The 23,200-nt window shown below is 38.2% G+C and overlaps 1 protein-coding gene across 1 annotated transcript; it reads right to left on the reverse strand.

Moving 5' to 3' along the window:
* Window positions 1–825: 825 nt before the first annotated feature.
* Window positions 826–21,216, reverse strand: LOC140935072 (uncharacterized). Its single transcript, XM_073384605.1, has 10 exons — window positions 19,368–21,216; window positions 18,101–18,376; window positions 17,622–17,750; window positions 17,111–17,231; window positions 16,691–16,888; window positions 15,468–15,967; window positions 14,706–14,937; window positions 6,440–6,858; window positions 5,460–5,647; window positions 826–1,484 (listed from the first exon to the last, which is right to left on the reverse strand). The coding sequence occupies exons 1-10, from the start codon at window positions 20,853–20,855 to the stop codon at window positions 1,340–1,342; spliced, it is 3,696 nt and encodes a 1,231-aa protein (XP_073240706.1). The 5' UTR covers window positions 20,856–21,216; the 3' UTR covers window positions 826–1,339.
* Between the last annotated feature and the right edge of the window lie 1,984 nt (window positions 21,217–23,200).

The following is a 23,200-nucleotide window of genomic DNA, read 5'->3' on the forward strand; positions in this document are numbered from 1 at the left end:
CCTTAAAAAGATTTTTCTTTGCGAGCGGTAATAGGAATTCTTTTACCGTCTTCATCGATCGATTGGACAGCTTCAAAGGCGTCGGTTACGTCCTATTTGTACAGCTAAACATCTGTTCCAGAGATATTTGAGGATCGCAAAAATAAGCATTAAGTCTTGTATAAACTTTTTTAAGCGGTTTCAATTGATTCCTTTGTTGTCAAGTTATTAAAGTCACTGGTAGTATATTTTTGTGACAAATTGTGTTTGCACATTAAATTAGTCATCCTTAAAACAAAAAGAAAGAGAGAGAGAGAGAGAGAGAGAATCAACTTAGTACGGCTGCCAACAATATCTCATGGGATAAGTATATAGCGAAAAAAAATTTCAATATGATAGTAGACAATGATAAAAGAAGAGGAAGAAGAAGAAAAAAAAGGCATGAATAAAATCAAAGAGTTTCTCTGAACATTGAAATTGTTTATTAAGTAAAGCGCTTTCGCAAGTAAAAGCTTTTCTACCTGCCGCGTACCACAAACTGATGAAAAATGTTTCAACTGTTTAAACAGCTTCTGCCGGTGAAATTGAATCTTTACGTTGTAAAAAAACAAGATCACGCCTTGCTTTCTTTACTAACGTAACTTTAGGCACAATATCGAAAACGCTACATTAGATACGCAACTTCTACAATTGCTTTTTCTTTTTTAAAAGCGGTTACGTGAGCCACCAGTGTACATAACCCTGACCTAAGATTGGCCGGAAGTGAAGAGACGTGCGTAAAGAAGGTCCCAGCCAATTGTACTGAGAATACACCACAGGCGTTTTATTCATTAACTTTACAATAAATACAAGTATAAACGTTCTCTTTATTAAAAGATAGTAAGATCAACGAAGTATCAGTTATATAGGATCTATAAAACATGTAATCTTTTTTTCAAAAATATTTTCGAAAGATAACTACTCCGCCGAAAAATTCTTTCGACTACATCACACTACATACCTTCTCTGAAAGTGGCTCAGGTTTTAAAACTTTCGAATTTGAGGAAAACCCACAGGAAATCTTCGAAAAGGTATAGAGAATGTACAAGACTTGTGGCCAAATATACGCTTACAAAACAAGCTTTTGATATAAACAACGTCTTCAAATTTAAATTACCTGCCAAGGAATTCTTTCGATCAAAGAATACAATACGTACATGTGCTACTGCTGACTAAGTTAAAGGAAAAATCACAAAAAAACGTCGACAAAACCAGTCCAGCCTTGTTTTCTTTGTGAAAAAAATTAAAAATTAAACCTAAAAAAAGAAAACAATAACACTCAATTTTCACACGACCGTTTGATAGTTGCCTTTACCAGTCCTCACCAAACACGACCATCTGCGTACGCAGGATGCTGGGCAGAATACTCGTGACGTGCTAGACTTTCTTTGTAATTTGATTGAACTAGTTCCGCATTCGCAGTTCGATCCGCCTTACGATCTTCTGCTCGTTGGTCCATCTCTTTCCTGACATAAAAAGATTATGAGGAAAACATGAAGCAACTGAAATTAGGAACAATTCACTACCTCTTCTTTTCAAAGGCTAAACTAGAACAAATGAGAGCGGTCAAACTAGTTCATGCTCGATTTCTGCAAAAAGAAATTTACAGGAGTTGACTGAACCAGAAAGCTATATGCACGGGAAAATATGGTATAGACGGTATAGGGAGGTTTTTTCAAAACCAGTCCACATTCTTGGGATGACCGTGTTCTGCGTACTAAGACTGATTTAGCACCAGGACGTAACGACTAACATTAGGACGCGCCGTTGATTGGCCGTTATCAAGGACGGGAGTACTGGGCCCGACGTCACCTGATACTCTGGATTTATAGCCTACGTTGCAGCCGGCCCACGCACTCGTCTAAACCATTTGTATAGTCCGCTCCATACAGAAGGTTTAGAGCGTCTGCGACGTAGGCAATGGATTTAGCGCAAAATACAAAAGGCGGAGGCGGACTTCCGCGGACGCATATTTGTAAACATGGCTGCAGCCTGTGACCTTCAAAGTGATCGAGATGTTTTACTGGTTTCTTACTTCGAAGATACCATTGATGATGTGGAATTTACGGTTCTTTATAAAGAAAACTATTCAAGAGAAATATTTCCGCATCGGGAGTATGACAACTTTGTCTTGGATGGCTGGGATGTAAAGTAATGTAAAATCGAGTAAAGATTTGACAAATCTGACCTTGGTGTACTGCTCCGCACATTAAAATTTCCCGATAGATTTGTTTGCTGGCAGAGGACGGTCTGCTCTGGTATGGAAGGTCTTTGCATTTTGCTAAAAAGGCTTTCTTTTCCTTGCAGATACAGTCATATGGCGCTGAGGTTTCGAAGAAATCCAACAGAGTTATGTCTGATTTTTAATAACGTATTAGCCTTTGTTTACCGGACGGAACACTAACACCGTTTAAACTCTTGGAACCGACCTTTTCAAAGTATCCATTCCCGTGGAGCACCACTAGCAAATTGATTCGGCTTCGTGGACGGTACCTTGTGCAAGATGGCTCAACCCAAGAATAAGCAGCGTGAAGTTTACAACGGCCACAAATGTGTCCATGCATTGAAGTTAAGGCTAACGTAATTTAACTTTAAAGATGTTTGCGATCAGTGTTGTTTTCCTACCCCTTGCTTGGGAAATCATTCAAGTGTAGCAGTTTCTGTCCAGACAATCGGCAACTTAGAACACTTAGAGACAACAACTTTACTAGTAATGGTATTGATATATTTATTAAGCTTTGAAAATATACAAATAGTACCCATTCCAAATATTTAAACTTTTATTCACTCATAACATCATAAACAATGATGAGAATAAATGTCAAGAAAAAATATTTGAAGCTACTGTAAATAATCTATTAAGACCAAGGGGGATTATTTATTTAGAGCACGTTTGAGGGGAGAGGGGCTAATTGAGAGTGAAGGCTTATTTCAGAGGGGGGCTTATTTGATTTAGCAAAACCGGGCTCTATACTGCTTCTTCAAATAGCCAAAAGATGGAATCAATTCTCCTTAAAGAACTGGAATGCAAAGTCGAAAAGTTGAAACACAACGCCAAAAGGTAATGAAATAACATTTCAAAGGGCTGAAAATCTGTTCTATAACACAAGTTAATTATAACACTCACTTTATCGGTGCATTTACCATTGCTGAACTCGCCGTTCTCGACAAGACGCCGAAATACTCAATTCCACGTTCGCAACGCGACGCCACAGTCTCAGGACGCGGGAATTTAACTTGGTACCAAGGCCTTTGACCCGGCGCGCCGTCCTAAATGAAGGCTGGGTCCCGATGCTAAATCAGTCTAATATGCATGGTATGTGGCCGAGAAGGCCTTGGTGTTGAGTTTAAGGTCTACCTGATGTCACGGTTATCGAGTGAATGCAAATGCAAGGAATGCAACTATATTTGTTCGATTCGAAAATGCACGTACTAAATTCAGGTATATACGTTATGTACTAAATGCAAGGCTTTTCGATTAACTTTACCGGCTGGAAACCTATTTACCAAGGTAAATGAAAGTAGAGCTTGATCTTAACTTGGTGCAGGACGAGTCTTCGGTAAGATACAAGTATTGCAATTAATCTTATCCAGGTTACGCTACAGTGCATGGTTTTTATTTAACAAATAAAGAAGCCTTGACTGTGTTCTGTTCTGTTGTGAAGCACGCAGGAAGCGTAGGGGGAAACGACCTCTTTTCTCTGGCTACTTCATGAGTACTATAGCCACTTCCTTAGTTCTTTACAACAGAACAGAGCACAGTCAAGCCTTCCTTATTTGTTTTATGATAAAGAATCCGTTAAATTGCCCACGCATCGCTTTCTAATTTTCAAAACCAACTTAATTTTCAAAGCGAACCAGATTGTCCTCAGCACGTTCTACACTCTCATAAAACACGCTTAATTAGCCAATCACGATCCATTTTAGAATGGGCAAATGATTTGATTGGTTGAATAAGACAAAGGCAGTCAAAATATCAACCCTATCACTATTCACAAAGTGAAACAAGCGAGACGTTCTGTGAATGAATGCAGAAGAAATGTGCTTTTTACGTCGAAAAATCAGTTTCTAAAGGTAAAAAGTGCTTTTAAAACGGGCGAATTGCGGCCAATTAGAACTAGGACGTCATTAACATGACAGTTCGAAAACAAACTGCTTCAGCTTCGTAACGAAGAGTGTTTAAAAACTGTACCTGTAAGTAAAAATTCTATAAAATTCGCCCACGTCTTCGCATAAGTTATGCTCTAGTCTTGCGATCGTATTTTGAGCTAATGCCATGAATGAATTTTTTAAAACTTTTTATTCAAAGCTAAGAAGTTAATCTAAAAGCAAGTAAAATCGGATGAGCACATAGCGAAATCTAACACAAAGTCCATCTCAAATCGGGGTGTATTTTGTTATTTTTCTTTAGTGTCGATGACAAAATTCATAAAACGTTTGTGAAACATTTTTACATACATAAATTCCCTTTTAAAGACGTAGACTAAAAAATGTACATGAAAAGTCTTCAAAAATTTCGCTGCCTTAGAATGAATTTCAAACAGGACATTTCACGCTCTCCCGTGAAGAAAACATCGTTGAATTCCTTGCAGGACGATTCGTAACCAAAAGCTTTCCTTGTCGACAAGAAGAAAACTGAGCATTCACTTGAACTTTTCCCTTCAATTTGTGGCTTTAAACGGTGTATTTTTAACCCTGAAATGCGAAACTTTGGTCTTGAAAACCACCGCGGCATGGTGTGATCTTCAGATGGAGTGACAGCTTTAGCTCCGTGTTTTATACTCTCAAAAACCATGTTTTTTCAACCAATCAGAGTGTGCGTTATATCTGAACTTTGTTATAAATTTCTATACGTTTCTAAGCATGTTACATTGCTTGTCATCTGAAAGCGTCAGTAAGTCTTTTCGTGATTTTCTATAACATTTCGATAGAATAATAATCCTTCACGGAGACATGACTGTATACATTCCACACTGATCGTTGTTTGTGTCTCGCACTACTATTTTTATTGTACCTTTGCCTGCGAATACAGCCTTCTCTCCTCGCTTATCACAGTCCGCAGGCTAATTGTATCTAAGCCACCCTAAATAAACCGTTGAATTCAATACGAGTCTTGTTTACTGTGTTGTTCAATACATTTTCCACGTTCATGATCCGCCGTAATTCCTTTTGAGGTCTTTTGTTGACACTGAAACTAAAAGGGCTTTCTTCGATTAACGTACACAATTATGAAAGCGGTTCTCAACATCAATCGCACCTTTAAGCTAAACCTACTTCTTCGCCCGCAACTCCCTAACCTTTGGTTACTGCTACTAAGAATATAAATAATGATGATGATGATGATGATGATGATGATGATGATGATGATGATGATGATGATGATGATGATAATAATAATACATCGGAAGACCTGAAAAAATATGACCATTAAAATCACTTACATTGCTTTATTCTTTACATTTACTTCAGAGCCAGCAGCTAAAATATGAACATATATGGTGGAAATGACAAATGGTGTTCCGTACATGACAGCCTGACCAGAGTTGTAGTAATCAACAGCTCTTTGCACTGAAGTGATGTCCGTAAAAAGGACCCAAGCCAAACCATTTGGCTTTCTTAAAACTTGATCCTAAAGAGCCAGAAACGCGATTACAGAACAAATTAAATACGCCAACAACTTCAGATACCATATTATTTGTAGTGAGTTCCCGTATATGAATCAAAATTGCAACGGAAGGGTACACAGAAAACTGACCACTGAATATCAGACTATTAGGCTAATTGATTGGCTGGATGACTGGAAGGTTGACTAACCGATTGAAACGACGATAGACTTCACTAGTGACTGACAGATTGCTTAACTGCCTTACTAGATATTTGATTTGATTTGCTGTTTGACTACCCAACTATATGACTGACCGACTGCCTGGCTGACTGAACTGCTGACTGTCTAACTAATATAACGTCTGTCTGACTGACTGACTGACTTACTGTCCGTCTTACTGACTACTTTGAATGACTAACTGTTTGTCTGACCTGTTCTGTCTGACCGACTGATTGGTCGAGTGACTTGACTGACCGAAGATCGGACTCACCAACAGCCTGCCTACCCGACTACTGGCTTGGCATGACTGAGACTGGCTCATTATTTGCCAGCTAAAAATGGTTTAGTATTTACGGACGAAAAGTGCCAACTTTCACAATTCGTAGCCCTTCTTCAGAGGGAGCCGGTATGTACAATAACAAGGTTATTTCAGCATTTTTTTTTTTTGACATCTTGATGTACCAAGTCTGTGGGGTCTGAATAACTGACAGTGACTGACTTATAGACTCAGTGACTCAGTGGAAAGCCTCGAACGTACTTTCAAATAAATCAAACGAAAGCTAAACCCACCCCAGACGCGTAGCCGTGAATACCAACCTTAAGTAGATACACTTCCTTGACATTACACTCAGCATCATTATCTAACAACCCTTCCAGCTTCTCGGCAGTTACACTCAGAGGTAGGTTACTGACATAAACTGCGCATTCTCTCTGTGACGCAAGCTGCAGCCAGGCAGGTGCGTCTTTGTCGGCACTGATAACTAGGTTCCAATCTCTTTGACTCATCTCTGTAGAGTCCAGTTTTTGGTGGGTCAATACCGCTGACATCTTGAGCGCGTCTTGCAGTGTTAAGGTTCTGCGGTGCTTTGAGCTGTAATCTGTCAATATCGCCTGACTGTCTAGTTTCGGTCCCAGTTCACCAGGTTCACCGCCAAGCCCTGTCAGGTTGATTGACAGGTTTGATGGAAGATGACTACAGTCTGGTGCGGATCCTTCACTGTTTTGCAAATCAAATCCTGCAAATTAGTGGACACAATACATCTTCTGTCTTAACTGTCTCCGTTAACCCTCTCACTGTCACAGCCGCTATAGCTCACTTTGAAAAAGAGCTCGTTGCCTGAGCCGAACGTGCCAGTGAATACACTAGCGGAATTGCTGGGGGAACGCGAAAGCCAAGATCAGGGAACTCACACTGCTATACAAAGTATTTTCAAAATGCGGAAGTCAAGAGAGACTTGAAATATATCCTAGTGTTTGTTTTACTGTTTCTTCACTGATCTGGAGCAACCAAAACACGAATATATTACTTAACAATTATTCGCCGATGGCGAAGTTAATATTGTTGAATAATCCCCGAGACGAAGTCGAGGGGATTATTCAACAATATTAACTGAGCCTGAGGTGAATAATTGTTTTAGTATATTCACACGAAGTGATCTGAACAGAATCAGAAAGGAAACCATTAAAAAACCATTAGTTTGATTGACGGGTGAAAATTCATGCGTGAACACGAAGCCGTAAACAGTGGATGCGCAAAAGTTAGATCTTTACAGTATCTTCAAACATGGCAAATGATAGTTTTAATCCTTTTGTATCGAGTTTTGTAAGCTTTAGCATCAACGGTTTAAAAGAAAACGCCGAAAATTTAAATTACTACCCAATTCTGAAAAAAAAAGTATCTAGAGCTTTATTTGTTTCTGTCAACTCACCGTGAATGAGAAAGTTTTCTTCGTCGCTTCTTGCAAATGCTGTCAACAGCGGCTGCGATCAAGGTGAGCGTTGTTTATCTCCAAAGTTCTTTGCCTTGTTAACTTGCTGGCACGTACAATTTTCGAAAATATTTGCCTTCCTCTCTTCTCCATAAATTAACCTCTATTTATAGGCAAAATTGGTCTTGCGAGAAAATCCCGAAATCACAAAACAGTGACAAAGCGACCTCGTTTTCCTCTGTAGTGGTAAACATAGCTTTGAGCGTACAAAAAGTCAGCTAAAGTAAACCACTTCACAATAAATCAGGCTGTTTAAACACCATGAAGTCTTTTCTTGCCTTCAAAGTCATCAGCACTTGGATATTCGTGTATTTTCAAACAGGTTTTACTTTGAAACTTTGGCAAAACACCCAGTTCACGACAGCGATTTTGCTCGGCTTTATATTCACCGCCTAGCGCGGTGAATATAACGTCATAGTCCGAGATAGCTAACCAATCAGATTGCTTGAATTACCAAGATCACTGAGTGTGTATATACTAAACAGATATATCCTAATCCCAACATGCTGCTTATTAAAACGACAAGATTAACCGCAGGCAAGAGCCATAATAGGACAGAGAGGGACACTCAGGGCGTTGGCCGGGATATCTTAATCCCAAAAAAGTTATTTTTAGAACTATGCGGACCATGCGAAAACAGTTTCCGGTAAACTGGTTGACTTCCGGAAGACTCGCTTTCACGATTTCAGGGCGCCAAAGCGAGGCGCCGTCAACAAATAAAAAAAATGGCGGCACAAGTGGAGGGACGATGTGAAGTTGATAAATTGGCCTTCTTCAACAAAGAACCTACCATAGAAACTGCTTAAAACTTCCACACAAAAGGGTCCTTTACAAGCAACGATAGAAATCGGTAAAAGCGACCGCGTGACCATCGTTTTTGTTTGAACAGCTGGAAAGAGGACAAGTAGCACTGCGGCCCGGATAAGCGTTGACGACAAAATGCGCGGGTCCTACAAAGACGACCGTACAAGCAACCATGTGGACATATTTTCTATTGAAAGAGGAAGGAAAAGAACGTATAAAGGTTTCCAGTATTTTGGTCACGGACATGACTGGGAATCTTGTGGAACACACCTTTTCCTGCTTGACTGATATTTTGTTCCGCACTTCACATTGGACAATTAGCAATTCTTTATTGAACACGAGGTTAATAGAAGCGGAGGTTAATGTTCCTAAATCAGTAAAGAAACCAAAAAGCTCAATTTGATTGACGGATCAAATCATGCGTGGAAATCGGTAAACAATAGGTTTCATCTTTACAGAATTTTCAAACATTGCAAATCAAATCGGAAACAATAGCCAATATGGTTTATATGGAATCGCCAGAAGTGTAAATTGTACTTCCAAACCTAAGAAGAAAAGTAGAGCTTTGTTTTCATCTGTCGACGCGCCAAGTTAGAGGAAAAAGGTTTTTTGTGCAGCTAATTTGTGCTGTTCTTTGTAAGTGCAGACAACGGTGGCCCGGTTGCTTGAGGTAAGGAGCCGTTTCTCTGTAGTTTTCTCTGCCCTGTTTAATTGAAATCTCGAGCTTTCGTTAACATTTGCTTTCAGTTTTTTTTCTCATAAGTCAGTTGAATTTGATTTCGGGGGAAAATTTGTCTTTAACGGAAATGTTGAGTTCACCCACCCCTTCTACTCGATTAAACTGTAATTGTCAACATTCCATCGAGCAAAAAATATTGAAACTTTGAAGTATTTTCATACCTTCAAAAGAGTGGACCCTAGGATTTTGCCGAATTCTGAAAGGTTCTTACTCTAAAAAAATTAGCAAAACAACGAGCTCACGAATTATTTACTCTAGAGGTTAAAACACTATCACTGAGTGTGTATCCTGAAACCGATTTTTGCTTGTAAAAACTTTATTTGTGTAAGGTTATTTGTGTTTTTCATGTTGCAAACGGTGTTGAAATAAATACGACAGTATGATAATCTCATCTGGAGTTTGTTTTACCAAGCCTCATATTTTCCTCATACACCTGTAATAATTAACCTTTACAGATCCTGCACCACAATGTATAGGTAAGATTTCCATACAACCCCAAACATTTGTTATGTGTGTTAAATAATATAAGCTTGCTGCATGCAAAATAAATATAGGGGTTTGGATGCACAGGACCTTTTGATGTTGTGTTTGCCACTTATTGATCCAGCAAGTTTTGTCTACTTTAGTAAGCACTCGTGGTGTTAGGTGTCGGCTGCTGAATGTAGTCTTTTCTTTTTTTCTCTATAGAAAGCACTCAAAAGTGATAAGAATATAAACTACTGCAATAAGTTCAAGCTGTGTATAGCTTCTTGTTTATAATTATGTCTTATTTCTTGTACCTCCCCTCCTCAGTGAAAGCCTAATTAACTCATCTTCTACATTGTATGGTATGCAGACCCCATATTAAGCAGACACCCTGTATTCAGCAGTCGAATAGCTCAAAATGTGGCAAAACGTTTCTTTCCACAATTTAAGAAAAACAAACCAGTATTTAGTGGATATCTCTAATAAGCAGAAAGCAGCAAAGTTTGTGTGGATGTCCCCCTAATTCTTAAAATTATACAGGGTTTTTTTTTATTTATAACAACCTTGTATGCATAAAAATAGGTGGTAAAAAGAAGGATGAGTGAGGGTGCAAAGAGAGAAGAACTGAGTCCTTATGCCAGGCTGGCTCCCTCCCTGAAGATATAATATAAAATACAATATGTAAAGGTTTCATAAAACTGGTACATCATTTTATGTTGTGTGTCTTTTAGACTGTGAGCAGTCTCTCTTCAGCTTGAAAATCTGTAAGCGAGAGTATTTGAGCAGCGAAGTTGTGTGAGTTGCAAGGGCGCAAATTCGAATACGCTGCTCAAATACTCTTGCTTACACATTTTCAACCAAAAGAGAGACTGCTTGCAGTCTATATGTCTTTCAGTGTCTGCAAACTTTTCTGTTGTTTTCTGACAGGTTGAATTGAAGGAACAATAATACTAGCAATCATGAATTCTCTTTTAAGATCTCTGCATGACCTTGCCACGGAATTGGTACTGGGGAAAATAATGTACAAGTTTGACAAACAGTGCAAGTTCTATATTTTGGGGCAAGGGAGCACTTATTTATTTATTTATTATTTTTTATACTTCTGTTAAACTATATGGCTGCCAATGCATTTGGGATTTGAAATTTGAGGAATACTGGGAAGAGTGTGACCATTACTGAGTGACACACACATTATTGTGAAAGGTTTGAACCCAGGAGTCATTTCAAAAGTACGTTGAGTTTGATCGTCCGGGTGAACGTAGTCACTGTCAACAACAACAGTCCTATTCAGGACTACGTTCACCCGGATGATCAAACTCAACCTACACATGTTATTGTACACACTACATTACTATTAATTTGTCTCCTTCTAGATGCTTTCCCCTACATTGCCTCTTTCAAGCCATGGCATGAATAGATGCAATTGATTCAGTCACACACTATGTTTTATTGCTCCAGAATGTTTCTCTCAATGCAACCCTGGCATGCAAGTGCATAAATTGATTGTCTCACCAATGAAAGAAACTCAGTTGACTTAATTAAGAGGTCAAGGTGTGACCAAAGGTTTTATTTTAATGTGATACTGCCATTTTTAACTTAAACCCTTCCTCAATGAAGGTCATATTCTCAAATACTGATCAGCTTAACTTTCCTGTGGTGTCTTAATGGTTGCATGAGGCCTGATCAATCATAATGTGCAGGCCAGCAACATGTGAATTTATTAGATTATTTAAAGGGAAAGATTGGGTTGTCATGGTGGATGCCTTAAAAGCAAAAGATCACACAAACTTGCTCTGCCTGCAGACTCGGCTTTAAGAGCATCAGAAATGCAACATTAATATCAATAAAGTCAATGTTTCAACATGTTGAAATGCAAAAAGGTGCTCACTTTACTATTGTCTGTATTATACTTCTGATTGGTTTATAGGCAGCAAAATTCAAGAAAAATTTGCAAAGCAGCATGTATATGAATCCTTATAACAAAATCTTATGAGTCTGGATAAAACAGATATCCCATGCATGTCTGGAACATAAAATTAATGTAAAGTTTTCTTCAGTTGGCTATAATGTTTGCAGCTCTAATGATTGGTTGAAACCTTTTAACACAAAGAAAATACCCCTTAAAATGGGTATGGATACATTTATTTTTGAAAACATTGTTTTTTCTGAAAATATGGTTAGAAACTTTTCAAACATACTGAGCTATTCATCTGCTTAACATAGGATGTAACTTTTAATATGGGGTCCGCTTAAATATACAGGTTTTGCCATACACTATTATAAGTTTGTATTTTTTTCTGTGTGGGAGGGGGTAAAAAAAAAATAAGACACAACTCAGTAAGAAGCTATAAACAGCTTGAACTTATTGCAGTAGTTTTTATTCTTAATACTTTTGAGTGCGTTCTATAATGAAAAAAAGAAAAGACTACATTCAGCAGCTGACACCTAAAAACATGAGTGCTTACTAAAATAGAGAAAACTTGCTGGATCACTAAGTGGCAAACACAACATCAAAACGTCCTGTGCATCCACGAATGCCTGAAGTTTGAATTATGCTGTGGTACTATTTGCATTCAAACCCCTACATTTATTATACATACAGCAAGCTTACATTATTTAACACACATAATGAATGCTTGGGCTTGTATGGAAATCTTACCTACACATTGTGGTGCAGGATCTGTAAAAGTTCATTATTACAGGTGTATGAGGAAAATATTAGGCTTGGTAAAACCACATAAAGCAAATAAACGCCACATGAGATTATCATACTGTAGTATTTATTTCAACATGAAAAAACACAAATAACCTTACACAGAAGCATTGCAACAGAGTTATACGCTTCGGGGTTATATGCTTATGCCTTACACAAATAAAGCTTTTACAAGCAAAAATCGTTTTCAGAATTCAGTGATCTTTGTGGTGTTTTAGCCTCTCGAGTAAAAAATGACATAGCTCGGTGTTTTGCCAATCTTTTTTAGAGTAAGAACCTTTCAGAATTCGCTAGGGTCCATTTTTTTGAAGGTAAGGAAGACTTTAAAGTATTCAAGAACGTTTTCCGATTAACTTTACTGAGCAGTATTTTTCGCTCGATGGAATGTTGACAATTACAAATTGAAAAGAAGAGGTGGTTTCTGTGTAAACTCAACATTTCCTTCAAAGGCGAATTTTCCCCAGAAATCAAATTCAACTTGTGACAGAAAAAATTAAAAGCAAATCTTTACGAAATTTCGAGATTTCAATGTCAAGAAAACTACAGAGAAACGGCGCCTTACCTCGAGCAACCGGGCCACCATTGTCTGCACTTATTAAAGAACAACACAAATTTGCTGCACAAGAACCCTTTTTCCCTAACTTGGCGAGTCGACAGATGAAAACAAAGCTCTTCTTTTCTTCACAGGCTGGGAAGCAGAATTTAAAGTTCTGGCTATTCCATATAACCCATTATTAGGCCATTGTTTGCGAAAGGATTTTTAACTGCGATTTGATTTGCAATGTTTGAAAATTCTGTAAAGATCAAACTTTTGCACATACCGATTTTCACACATGAACTGATCCGTCAAAACCGTCAATCACATTGAACTTAAATGGTCTCCTTACTGATTTTTAATCTTGCTGAATAGTGGCTTTAGGAATATTAACCTCGCCGCGAATATTCCGCTTCTATTCACCTCGTGTTCAAGAATAATTGTTAATTGTCCCATGTGAAGTACGGTACAAAATATCAGTCAAAGCAGGGAAAGGTGTTTTCCACATGATTCCTGGTCATGTCCTTGAGAAAAATACTGGAAGCCTTTATACGTTTTTTCCTTCCTCTTTCAACAGAAAATACGTCCACACGGTCGCTTGTACGGTCGTCTTTGTAGGACCCGCGCATTTTGTGTAAAACGCAATGCTACTTGTCCTCTTTCCAGCTGTTCCAACAAAAACGATGGTCCACGCGGTCGCTTTAACTGTATTTCTACCGTTTCTTGTAAAGGATCCGTTTGTGTAGAAGTTTTAACTATTTTCTATGGTAGGTTCTTCGTTGAAGAAGGACAATTTATCAAGTACACACCCTCCACATTGCCCCTCCACTTTAGCAGCCATTTTTTTCATTTATTGACCCCGCCTCGCTTTGGCGCGCTGAATCTTCCGGAAGTCAACCAGTTTACCGGAAACTGTTTCCGCATGGTCCGCATAGTTCTAAAAATAACTTTTTTGGGATTAAGATATCCCAAAGGCGTGACTGGGAGTGTCCCTCTCTGTCCTATTATGGCTCTTGCCGCAGGTTACTGTCAAACTCAGAAAACCATGAACACCTGAAAAATTTCAGGAGTGTTGATTGTGTACTGCCCAATCACAATAAAGTTCAGGATACGAAAGCAAACCTCAAAACCACAAATTAATTACCGTTGCGGTTTGCGGTTTTGTTATCTCGCGCCTTATTGGCTTACTTCTCGCAACACCATAACATTCCACAAATATTTCTGGTGTGCACGGTTTTGTGAGTGTCACAGTAAAATTTAACTCAGGTTAAACCTATAATCCGGGTTTCTTTTCTTCTAGCGTTCAAAGGCATTTTCTCAGATAATTTTCTTTGTTGAACTTTCTGTTTCAACTTTCACATCTGAATTCAAATTTCGCACTAAAGTTATCTTAACGCAGCTTTAAACAACCCGGCCTAGGCTATCACTCTTTTCCAAAATGAGTCACAGAAGCTATGAAATTGTTGTAACTTTCAAGTCTGTGGGCAAAATTCTTTACTGACACCATTCAAATCCAACCTTTTCGTGTAGTGTGTTACATGAGTTGTTTTTAGACATGTTGCTTGAGCCGTATGACCGCGCAAAACATGTTTTTGTGACCACCCCTCGTTCTAAAAAGCACACTAGGCTCGGTTTTCAAGAACGTAGTTATTTCTCACTGGGTTCCTGTGTCAACCTTTTTTGTTACATCCATGTAATATATAGCTGTCGCCGTTTGTAAGGTATTGGTGGAGATACTCTCCCACTAAGTGGAATAACCACACAGCTTACCGATATGAATTTGTGTCAGTGTCAGCTAAAGAGCAAATTTAATACGCCTTACTTGTGCAAACATGTACCTAAAGTCATGGCAACTTGTTCCATTATCTCATCCATGTCCTCTTCCCCTAAAGGCTGCTGTTGACTTCTGAGATTCAGTATTCTCAGATGTGAAGCTGGACAAATAATGCCAACCAAAGCTAGAATTCCAGCTTTTCCAATACAGTTGTCTGCCAGTGATAAACTGTTCAGGTTTCTTAGTTTGTTGGATGAGATGGCTCCAGCTAGTTTCTCGGCTCCACCATTTCGGATCTAATAAAATAAAGCAATCATATTCTCGAGTAACAGGGTAGATGGTATGCAAACAGCACCATAAAAACAAGGCTTTTGAATCTGGTTGACTCCCTGACCTCACGTTAAAGACGGATCCCATAATAGTGTTTCTGTTGTCCCTGTCTTGGCTGCCACAGTGGAAAGAATAGAACTTTCTCGTGTCAGTTTATTGGCAAAACAAACATACACTCAAACAAATAAGTTTGACCTTTGATTTTAGATTTTTTTAAAAATTGCCCACTAGGTTAATTAATAAGAAAGGTTATGCCTTGCACAGCTCCAATCAATATCCTTTCACAAAGAGAGTTTCTCTTCTTTTACTCTTGATATGAACTTTAACAGTGGGTATCAGTGGGCCAGAGTCGTCCTTGAAAACCCTCATGGGAGAAAAATCATCATCTGTGAGTTACTCTTACCACGGATCAAACTCTAATTTTATTTCGAGTTTTTAAGGGTGAAACCTACGGCCCCCTTAGCCTGTATATAGGAAAAAACTTAGAAGAACAGACCTTGTTTATAGAAAGATCAAGCGTTTGAAGAGAAAGAGTCGTTCCAGGTGACTGATCTATCAAGTAGTCTACTGCTGTATCTGTGAGCCGGTTGGCAGAGAGTCTTACTTCTTTAATGAGCACTCCATTTCCGGCGGCGATAGCACACATCAATGGTTTGACATCTCTGTCATTTAATCCACAGCCAGTAAGAGACAGCAACTCAAGACTGCCGCAGGGAATTGTAGGTAAAAATGTATCCGCCGACAATCCAAGAATGCTCCTCAAGGAGTCAGTACCAGAAAGTTTGATTCCATCCAAAGTCAAGGCCGATATTTGCAAAGAATCTGGAGATCCCAAGGCGATGAACTTAGAAAGATCCACCAAACTCGGCGGGGTTATTCTGCATTTCTTTAGCAACAAAGTTTTCAAATTTTTAAGTTCTGGTAGCTTTTCCATGTCCACAGCTATACCATCAGCACTGTTCAATGAAAAGTCTAATGTAGATAAATGACTTGGACCTGTAAATCAATAATTAGAATTATATACCGGGCACATTAAATGAATAAATAGGTGTCGTTACTGACCACATTGAAAGCTTTTGGGGACTTTATTGTCCTCCTTTCCCGGCGAGTTTCAGCATTTCCCCCATGAATTTACCTTTCAAGTAGCTCTATCAAGCGTCTTCCATGTTAGTCAAACTTGAAGTCCTCAACAGTTTATTTGCTAAGACAAGTTTATCCGTTTGAAATAATGTAAAAATGTGTGTGTTTTTTGTTTAAAATTATGCTTGATTAAGGGGATCTTCAGTTGGTAACAGCTTTTTGACAGGGGGTGGGGGTGTGGCAGGGGGGTCAGATCCATGCAGGCATTACTGTTGGATAGAGGGATTACACATAATTTTGGTCAACTTCATCACAGTTTATTGTACATACCTGCAGATACGTACGGCTGACCTGAGTTGCTGTGTATGTTGTGGTTCAATTCTATTCTTGGTTTAATTTTTACTTTCTTTTGTTTAAGAATCATTATCGTATATTACCATACCAAAAACTAAAAGAAAAGAAAATTTAAACCAAGGATAAAATTGAACCACAACGTTTACGTTAATCTTTTGGTCGGGTAGTTAAGAAGTCTACACTTCCATTTTTATAACCCGACCTTTTCAGAGCTTGTATGGTCGGTAAAGATCCCTCAAATTAATTTATCTCAAGAAGCAAAAACGATTGCTAAGAAACACCGACCTGCGAGAGATATCAAGGTGCAAATACTCGATAGACACTCGGAAGATAGTTGGTCATTGCTGGAGAGATCCAAGTCACAGAGTCGTTTGAGTTTTCCTGGAATCTTCTCTGATAAAGTTTGCAATGCCTTGTTAGTCAGCGAACAGCCAGACAGAAGTAACTTGGTAACACTGGAGTTACCTTCCATCAAAGGGGAATCTATATTAGACGTCAAAATAAAACGATAAAAACATCGCAAATGTATAATGCTCCCTTCTACACAATTTAACTTAATGGGGTCTCTTTGCCAGTTATGCAAGACAAAAAAATGGAATGGCTTTTCATTCCTTGATCAATGATTATGTATACGTAACTTTAAGACAACGCTATAAAGATAAATTACTATTAAGATGAGCTAACAGCACTCAAAGCTAGACAGACCTAATGGTTTCCACTCATCATGCTGATCAGTAACTTTGGTGCCATTAAGGACCAGCTCCTCTAGATTGGAATGGAAAATGCAGCTAAACAAAAAGTCCATTAAAAACGAAAGACCAGAAACCTGAAATTAAATTTAAAAATGAAAGGCATGAAGACTCAACTATAATTATGTACACGATATCTTTATCGACAGAAAACAAATTGACCTTAAATGCTAGGATGAGCACAAACATTGTTGTGTGAATGAGCCATTTAAGGGCATCACAGGCATCAGACTGTTGAATGTACACTTTATTAGGCCAAAATTTCAAGTACTTTGAAGGCCTTGAAATCAAACTCCCGAAATTAAAGTGTCTTCACCTTAAGTTTTCAACATACAAACGAACCCTGATTGATACTGAAATATCAATAAGCACCCTATTTAAATTAGACCCCCCTCCCTTTTTGAGACAGAAAATTTAATGACAGGCTAGTCACTATATCTGAGCATTTTTGGAGGACCCAAATTTACCTTGTTTCCTGCAACATTTAAACTGACAAGAGAGCCGTTGTATTGTATTCCTGCTAGCAAAGAAGCCATTCCTTCTTCCCCTAAGTTAGTGGCATGAACATCAAGATGCTTTAAACAGCACCCCTCCTTCTGTAAAGGTTAATACAATTCATATATTCATTTTGAAAATTCAACTTACAGCCACCAGTTTCTACTAATCTGCAGACATTAATATAAATAAACTGTTAAACTACAACATGAACGATATTTAGGTTAGAAGGATTAAGGTACATAAAATACAACGAGGTTAACTTTAGAGTTTAGACTGTTGTGATGGTTTTGAAGACAAATCATTGGGTTATTTTGAATAGGCACTCAAGTTTTGCTACAGTTGCTGTAGATCTTTTAATAGTACACTTTGATCTGCATGGATGAGAAATCATTAAGGTTTAAGCATAGATTAATGATGACTGACTTAAAAATAATTTGTTTACAATAACCTGCAAGATTCTTGACAAACTATCACCAAATGCAGCTCCAAAGTGATTATTACTGGCATCAAGTACTGCAATTCTTGCATTTCCCTCACACAGAGCTTCAAGAATAGCAGAAGCATCAGTTGAGCCACAACTGGAAAACTTCAGAGTCTTCAAAGACTTGTTTTTCATCAGTGCTGGTCCAACACAGCGTGAGAAATAGTCATTTCCAAGAGCATTTCCAGAAACATCAAGACTCTCTAAGCAACAGTTACTTGTTAACATGATCCCTATGCATTCCTGTATTGAAACCATTTTGGCAGAAAAGGGACTAAAAATTAACATTGATACTCAACTACAGTCAACTCTTCCTTTGCGGACACTCTGCTATAACGGACACCCTGATAATATGGACAGCAGCTCAATCCCAGGCAAAAATAAATTATAGTCGTTTGACTGAAATAGACTCCCACTATTACAGACTCTCACTAATGAGGACACCAACTGGAGGTCCCTACAGTGCCTGCTTTAACCCCTTAAGCCCTAAGAGCGATCCGGAGCATCAAATTTCTCCTTGTAATTTCAATGCTTTGTAAAACAGAGTGGTCATGAGAAGACAGGATCACACAAGATGCACTTTCTTTATATTTTATCAACTTCTCCCTACTACTTCTGTAGGAAATGAATAGGGGCAACAAATGATAATTCAAATTTTGATCTTAGGGTTTAAAGGGTTAAAGAGAGTTGACTGTAGTTGTAATATGGCTAACTATGAGTGTTAACATACTACAAAATACAAAATCTGCTGACATAACTCTTAATAGGGGCTGAAGTGGAGAAAAGGCACCAAACTCCAAACTTTATTTTGTAAAATCCTAAGAAATAAGTAGCACCATGCAGAAGTTCTACTAAAAAGGTTTCATTTGAATGTTAACACCATAGGATTTCCTATTTTTCTAACCTAGAACCAAGTGGCCACAATTTCTGTGAAGCAGACACAAAAAATGTTATGCACACAAGTGAGGACTGGGATGTCCAAGAAGAAAGAAAGTGCCTACCCAAGGGTTTTGCAATTTTATACCATAGGCTGCACTGTTATTTAACATGGGGGTTGGCAAATGACTCTGGCAGACTCTCAGGCAGCACTCATGGCTCCCGTTTGCACCCCAGAAAATGTAGATTAAGCTTATAAATCACTGATTTCAGTGCCCAGGACACCAGGATCCAACCTCCCTCCGTGCATCCCTTTGGCTATATACTTTTACCACGTTGAGTTGTGTACAATACTTACAGAACTGTCAGTGTCTGCCAAATTATTTGCCAAATTGAGAGTCATCAATGTTTTATTCCTGCAGAGAGCCAAACAGACAACACGGAATCCTTGAGGTCCAAGCAGATTTCCTGACAAGTCAAGTTCAGACAAGTTAGGAAGTTTCTGTAATAACTTGGTAACACTAACTTCTCCTGGTGATAGAGAGCGCATCAAATGAAGAGACATTACACTTGCAGTATCAAGAGCTTTAACAAGATTCCCAGGGGATAATTTACAAGAGAGCCTCAGTGCTAAAATTAGCCTGTTTTCTGCATTAATATCTCTGTATGTTGGTACTTCCTCTACATGTGGGTTGCTTGATAACTCTGGGATTTTCTGCAGACTAGTCACATTGTCTGTCAAAGTTTCTTTTTTATTTCCTGGTTCCAAATTCTCCCTTGATGATTTAACCAACTGAACTATGTCCTTTTCCTCATCTCCATCAAACCTTGACATCAAAATATTTCCTTCTTTCTCAGCAGAGAAATTTGTTTCCTGTTTTACCAACTTAGTATGGCCACAAACAGATCCAGACGATGTGTTTTGCAAGTGACTTCCCACGTCTGACTCCAAAGCCATGTGTTTAATGACAGTTTCATGAGTGCTCTCTGGTGATGTTCCTCCCAAAGACAAAGAACAGTTCTCACTTATTACCATACTTTTATCCCACTCCACTTCAACATGAGTTACAATTTTGTCTAACTGGTTATCAACAGCTGACAGAACAACTTCATCTTTAACACCAATAAATTCCTGGTTAGAATCAACAGGAGAAGGAGGCAGAGTTTTACAAGTAGAATTACTGTTAGTATCTGTGGATGTTTGAAGTCCAACATTCAAAGAAGTACTCGATGTAGGGTGATCTGAAACTCTAACAAGGTCTGTTGCCATTTTATCATTTTGAACAGCTGATATTTCAGAAGAGTTTTGACCAATGATACAGGTATCTGTATTTTCCTCTCCACATTTCTGTAGGATTGACATCACCATAGTCAACTCTGCAGAGCCAGTTTCCATCTGTTTGTGCAGATTTGTTTCATGCTCATCCAAGCCCAATTCATTCTTATCATTCTTGGTTACTAAATTTTCACTTTGATTTTGAGTGCTTAATATCCTTTTCCTTTCTAAAGTGTTTGACATATTGTCCTCATTGATAAGTTCTTTCTCTTCATGGTCTTTACTCACAGAATTGTGATTTTCTTTCTCCCCCAATTCATGGGTGAAAAATGTTGTCTCTGTTTTATCTTGAAAGGCTGTTTCCAGTCTGCTTGAGAGATTCTTCCCATCTTCATCTATAACTAAATCTCTACTTTCATTTTCAACCCTAGCTGTATTATTTGCACCTTCTGTGGGACATGCTTTCTCCACATGGCTATCACTAATACTGTTGATATCACTCTCATTAGGTCTATGGCTGGAAGACATTGAAACTGCAGTGTCATTTGAAGATGTATGCAATGCTGACATGTTCAAATCTCTGCAAATGTCTGAGTCTTTCTGGACTGCTCCATCATTAGCAACTTTTTTCTCACTGTTATCACTAGTGTGACAAGAGACCTCATGTGTATCCTCCAAATTCTTCCCAGTACTGCTAGCTTTGGTGGCATAATTTTTATTGGATGTATCTATAGCAGAAACACAGCCTTTATTGTCCTCCTTTTCAGTTTTAGCTTTATTAATATCTCCTGATGCTGACTTTAATTCAATTTCAACAGTTCTGTTTCCTTGTGACTGAATTGAACTACTATGGCCCTGTAAGCTATTCTCTCTGAAACTAACTGCAGTATTGTTCAAATTATTGTGATGATCACTAGCAGCCTCATTGTCCTTATTAACAGTAACTAGATGATGAGTACTTGATCCACATCCCATGCTAACACACCTGTAAATAAAAAAGATTTTACAAAATTCTAAATATTATCTCATGATCACTGTTTTCCTTCAAATAAAACCTGCAAAATACGGTTTAAAAAAAGAAAGCGAAATAACGATTTTCTTGGATATTTAGTTAGCCTGCATGGCTGGCAGGCCCATTAGTGGGAGCAAAGTTTTGGCAGAGGTGCTGCAAAGACATGCAGAAAATGACACTTTGCCACTTCTCAACATAGCCGCTTTACCATCTAAACTCTCACATGTTCAAAAACAAATCCACCACCTACACTGGCTAAATATTTAGTTTAAAAAAAATTCAATTGAAATCAAGGTAGTGATGTGGCTAAAGATACCCCCCCCCCCCCCCCCCCCCCACCTACGTACACTACACCAACGCTCTTGTTGCATTTATAAGCTGCCAAAATTTAGCTTCCCACCATGGGACAGGATGCAAAAGTTGCCTCTCTAACTACATTCCGTAAATTTGATTGAAAATCATCCTCTACACATCTCATAGATAAAAAATTATACAGACCTGAATCTGAAATGACCTGAAATGTTATTTGCATTTCAGTTGTATATCTGTCAGATTCCCTTCTTTTGGTGCTAATTGAAGAGGTTCTGTTTACAGCGATTTTTATTTTCCTAACAATTTTAATGGCTGAAACTCTTTGACTATTATTCTACGCGCCAAAAAATAAAGGCTGGCCACTTTGGGGGCTGTTTCGTAGTTTCGATCATTAGAGACAGCGCAATCACAATGCACAATCAGTTGCTGGAAATGGCGTTGCTATAGATACAACTGGTAGAGATATAAATTATAACCACCCGCAGTACAATGATTGTGCAGCTATCTATAAATAACAGCACCGCGACGTATAAAAAACTTTGTAGCTGAAACAGTATCTCACAATTTCAAGCACCAGGTGGCATCCAAATTAAATGTTAAGGTTAAATTTCTTGATAAATAATGATGGGAAATCGATGGACTTTTCCCCGTGCAAGTGTCTATAGTTTTCAAATTAGAACCTCATACAATTTGATGAGTATAACATCGGATGTTTATCTTAAAGGTAACATGATTAAACTGACTTATCTCCAAAATAGAAAGGAATTTTACCTTCTTTCATTCCGCGGTTACACGCGCACATTCCGCCATCGGCTCACGAATTTATTTACCCAGCATGCAATACGGATTCTGCTCCGGGAACTGTATGTCAGGCAGTGCGAATCCCGCTCCTTTTTAATAAAAATCCCGCATCCCGCACTATTTTAATTTTCATCGCTTTCCCGAATCCTGTTTTTTTTCCCCCAAAATACATACTTTAAAAGAGACTAATTGCAGCAAAAGCCAATAAATGTAAGACTTAGATTGGCTCTTTCGATTGATACTTTGAATTTGATATTTTGGGCGCTGCAGTGCTGTAACCACTTGAGCTATCGAGGACCACACATTGGGAGCAGGCTAATTTAATGAGTTCATCTTAATCCGTGAAAGGAATGAAACATAGAACGATGATGTGAACTGCGGAAATACAAATTTCAACGAAGAAGGTAATCGCAATTTAAGCAATTTTGGGACTTCAACGGGATTCGAAGTTGATGATGATGATGATGATGATACCTTTATTAAAGTGTCAAAACTGTAATAGCGGTATATAACCACTAAGTGGGGACACTAAAATAAATTTTAAAAGAATAAATCAATTAATACATTAATTAAAAATTAAGAAAAACTATGTACAGTATAAGCAAGTAAGAAATTCGAGAGAACTATATACAATATGTACAAATGTATCCATCACTTATAAAAAATAAGAAATAAAAGATTAAGAAGTGCAAAGAGAGCAGTTAGAGCAGCTATTGTCATCTAATAGCATGCTAAGATCCACTTTTCTGATGTTATATTTGAAGGAGGACAACGTGGAAGCTTTTTTCAC

This window comes from Porites lutea, chromosome 4 (genome assembly GCF_958299795.1).
Source record: "Porites lutea chromosome 4, jaPorLute2.1, whole genome shotgun sequence".
In the NCBI taxonomy this organism is placed as follows: domain Eukaryota; kingdom Metazoa; phylum Cnidaria; class Anthozoa; order Scleractinia; family Poritidae; genus Porites; species Porites lutea.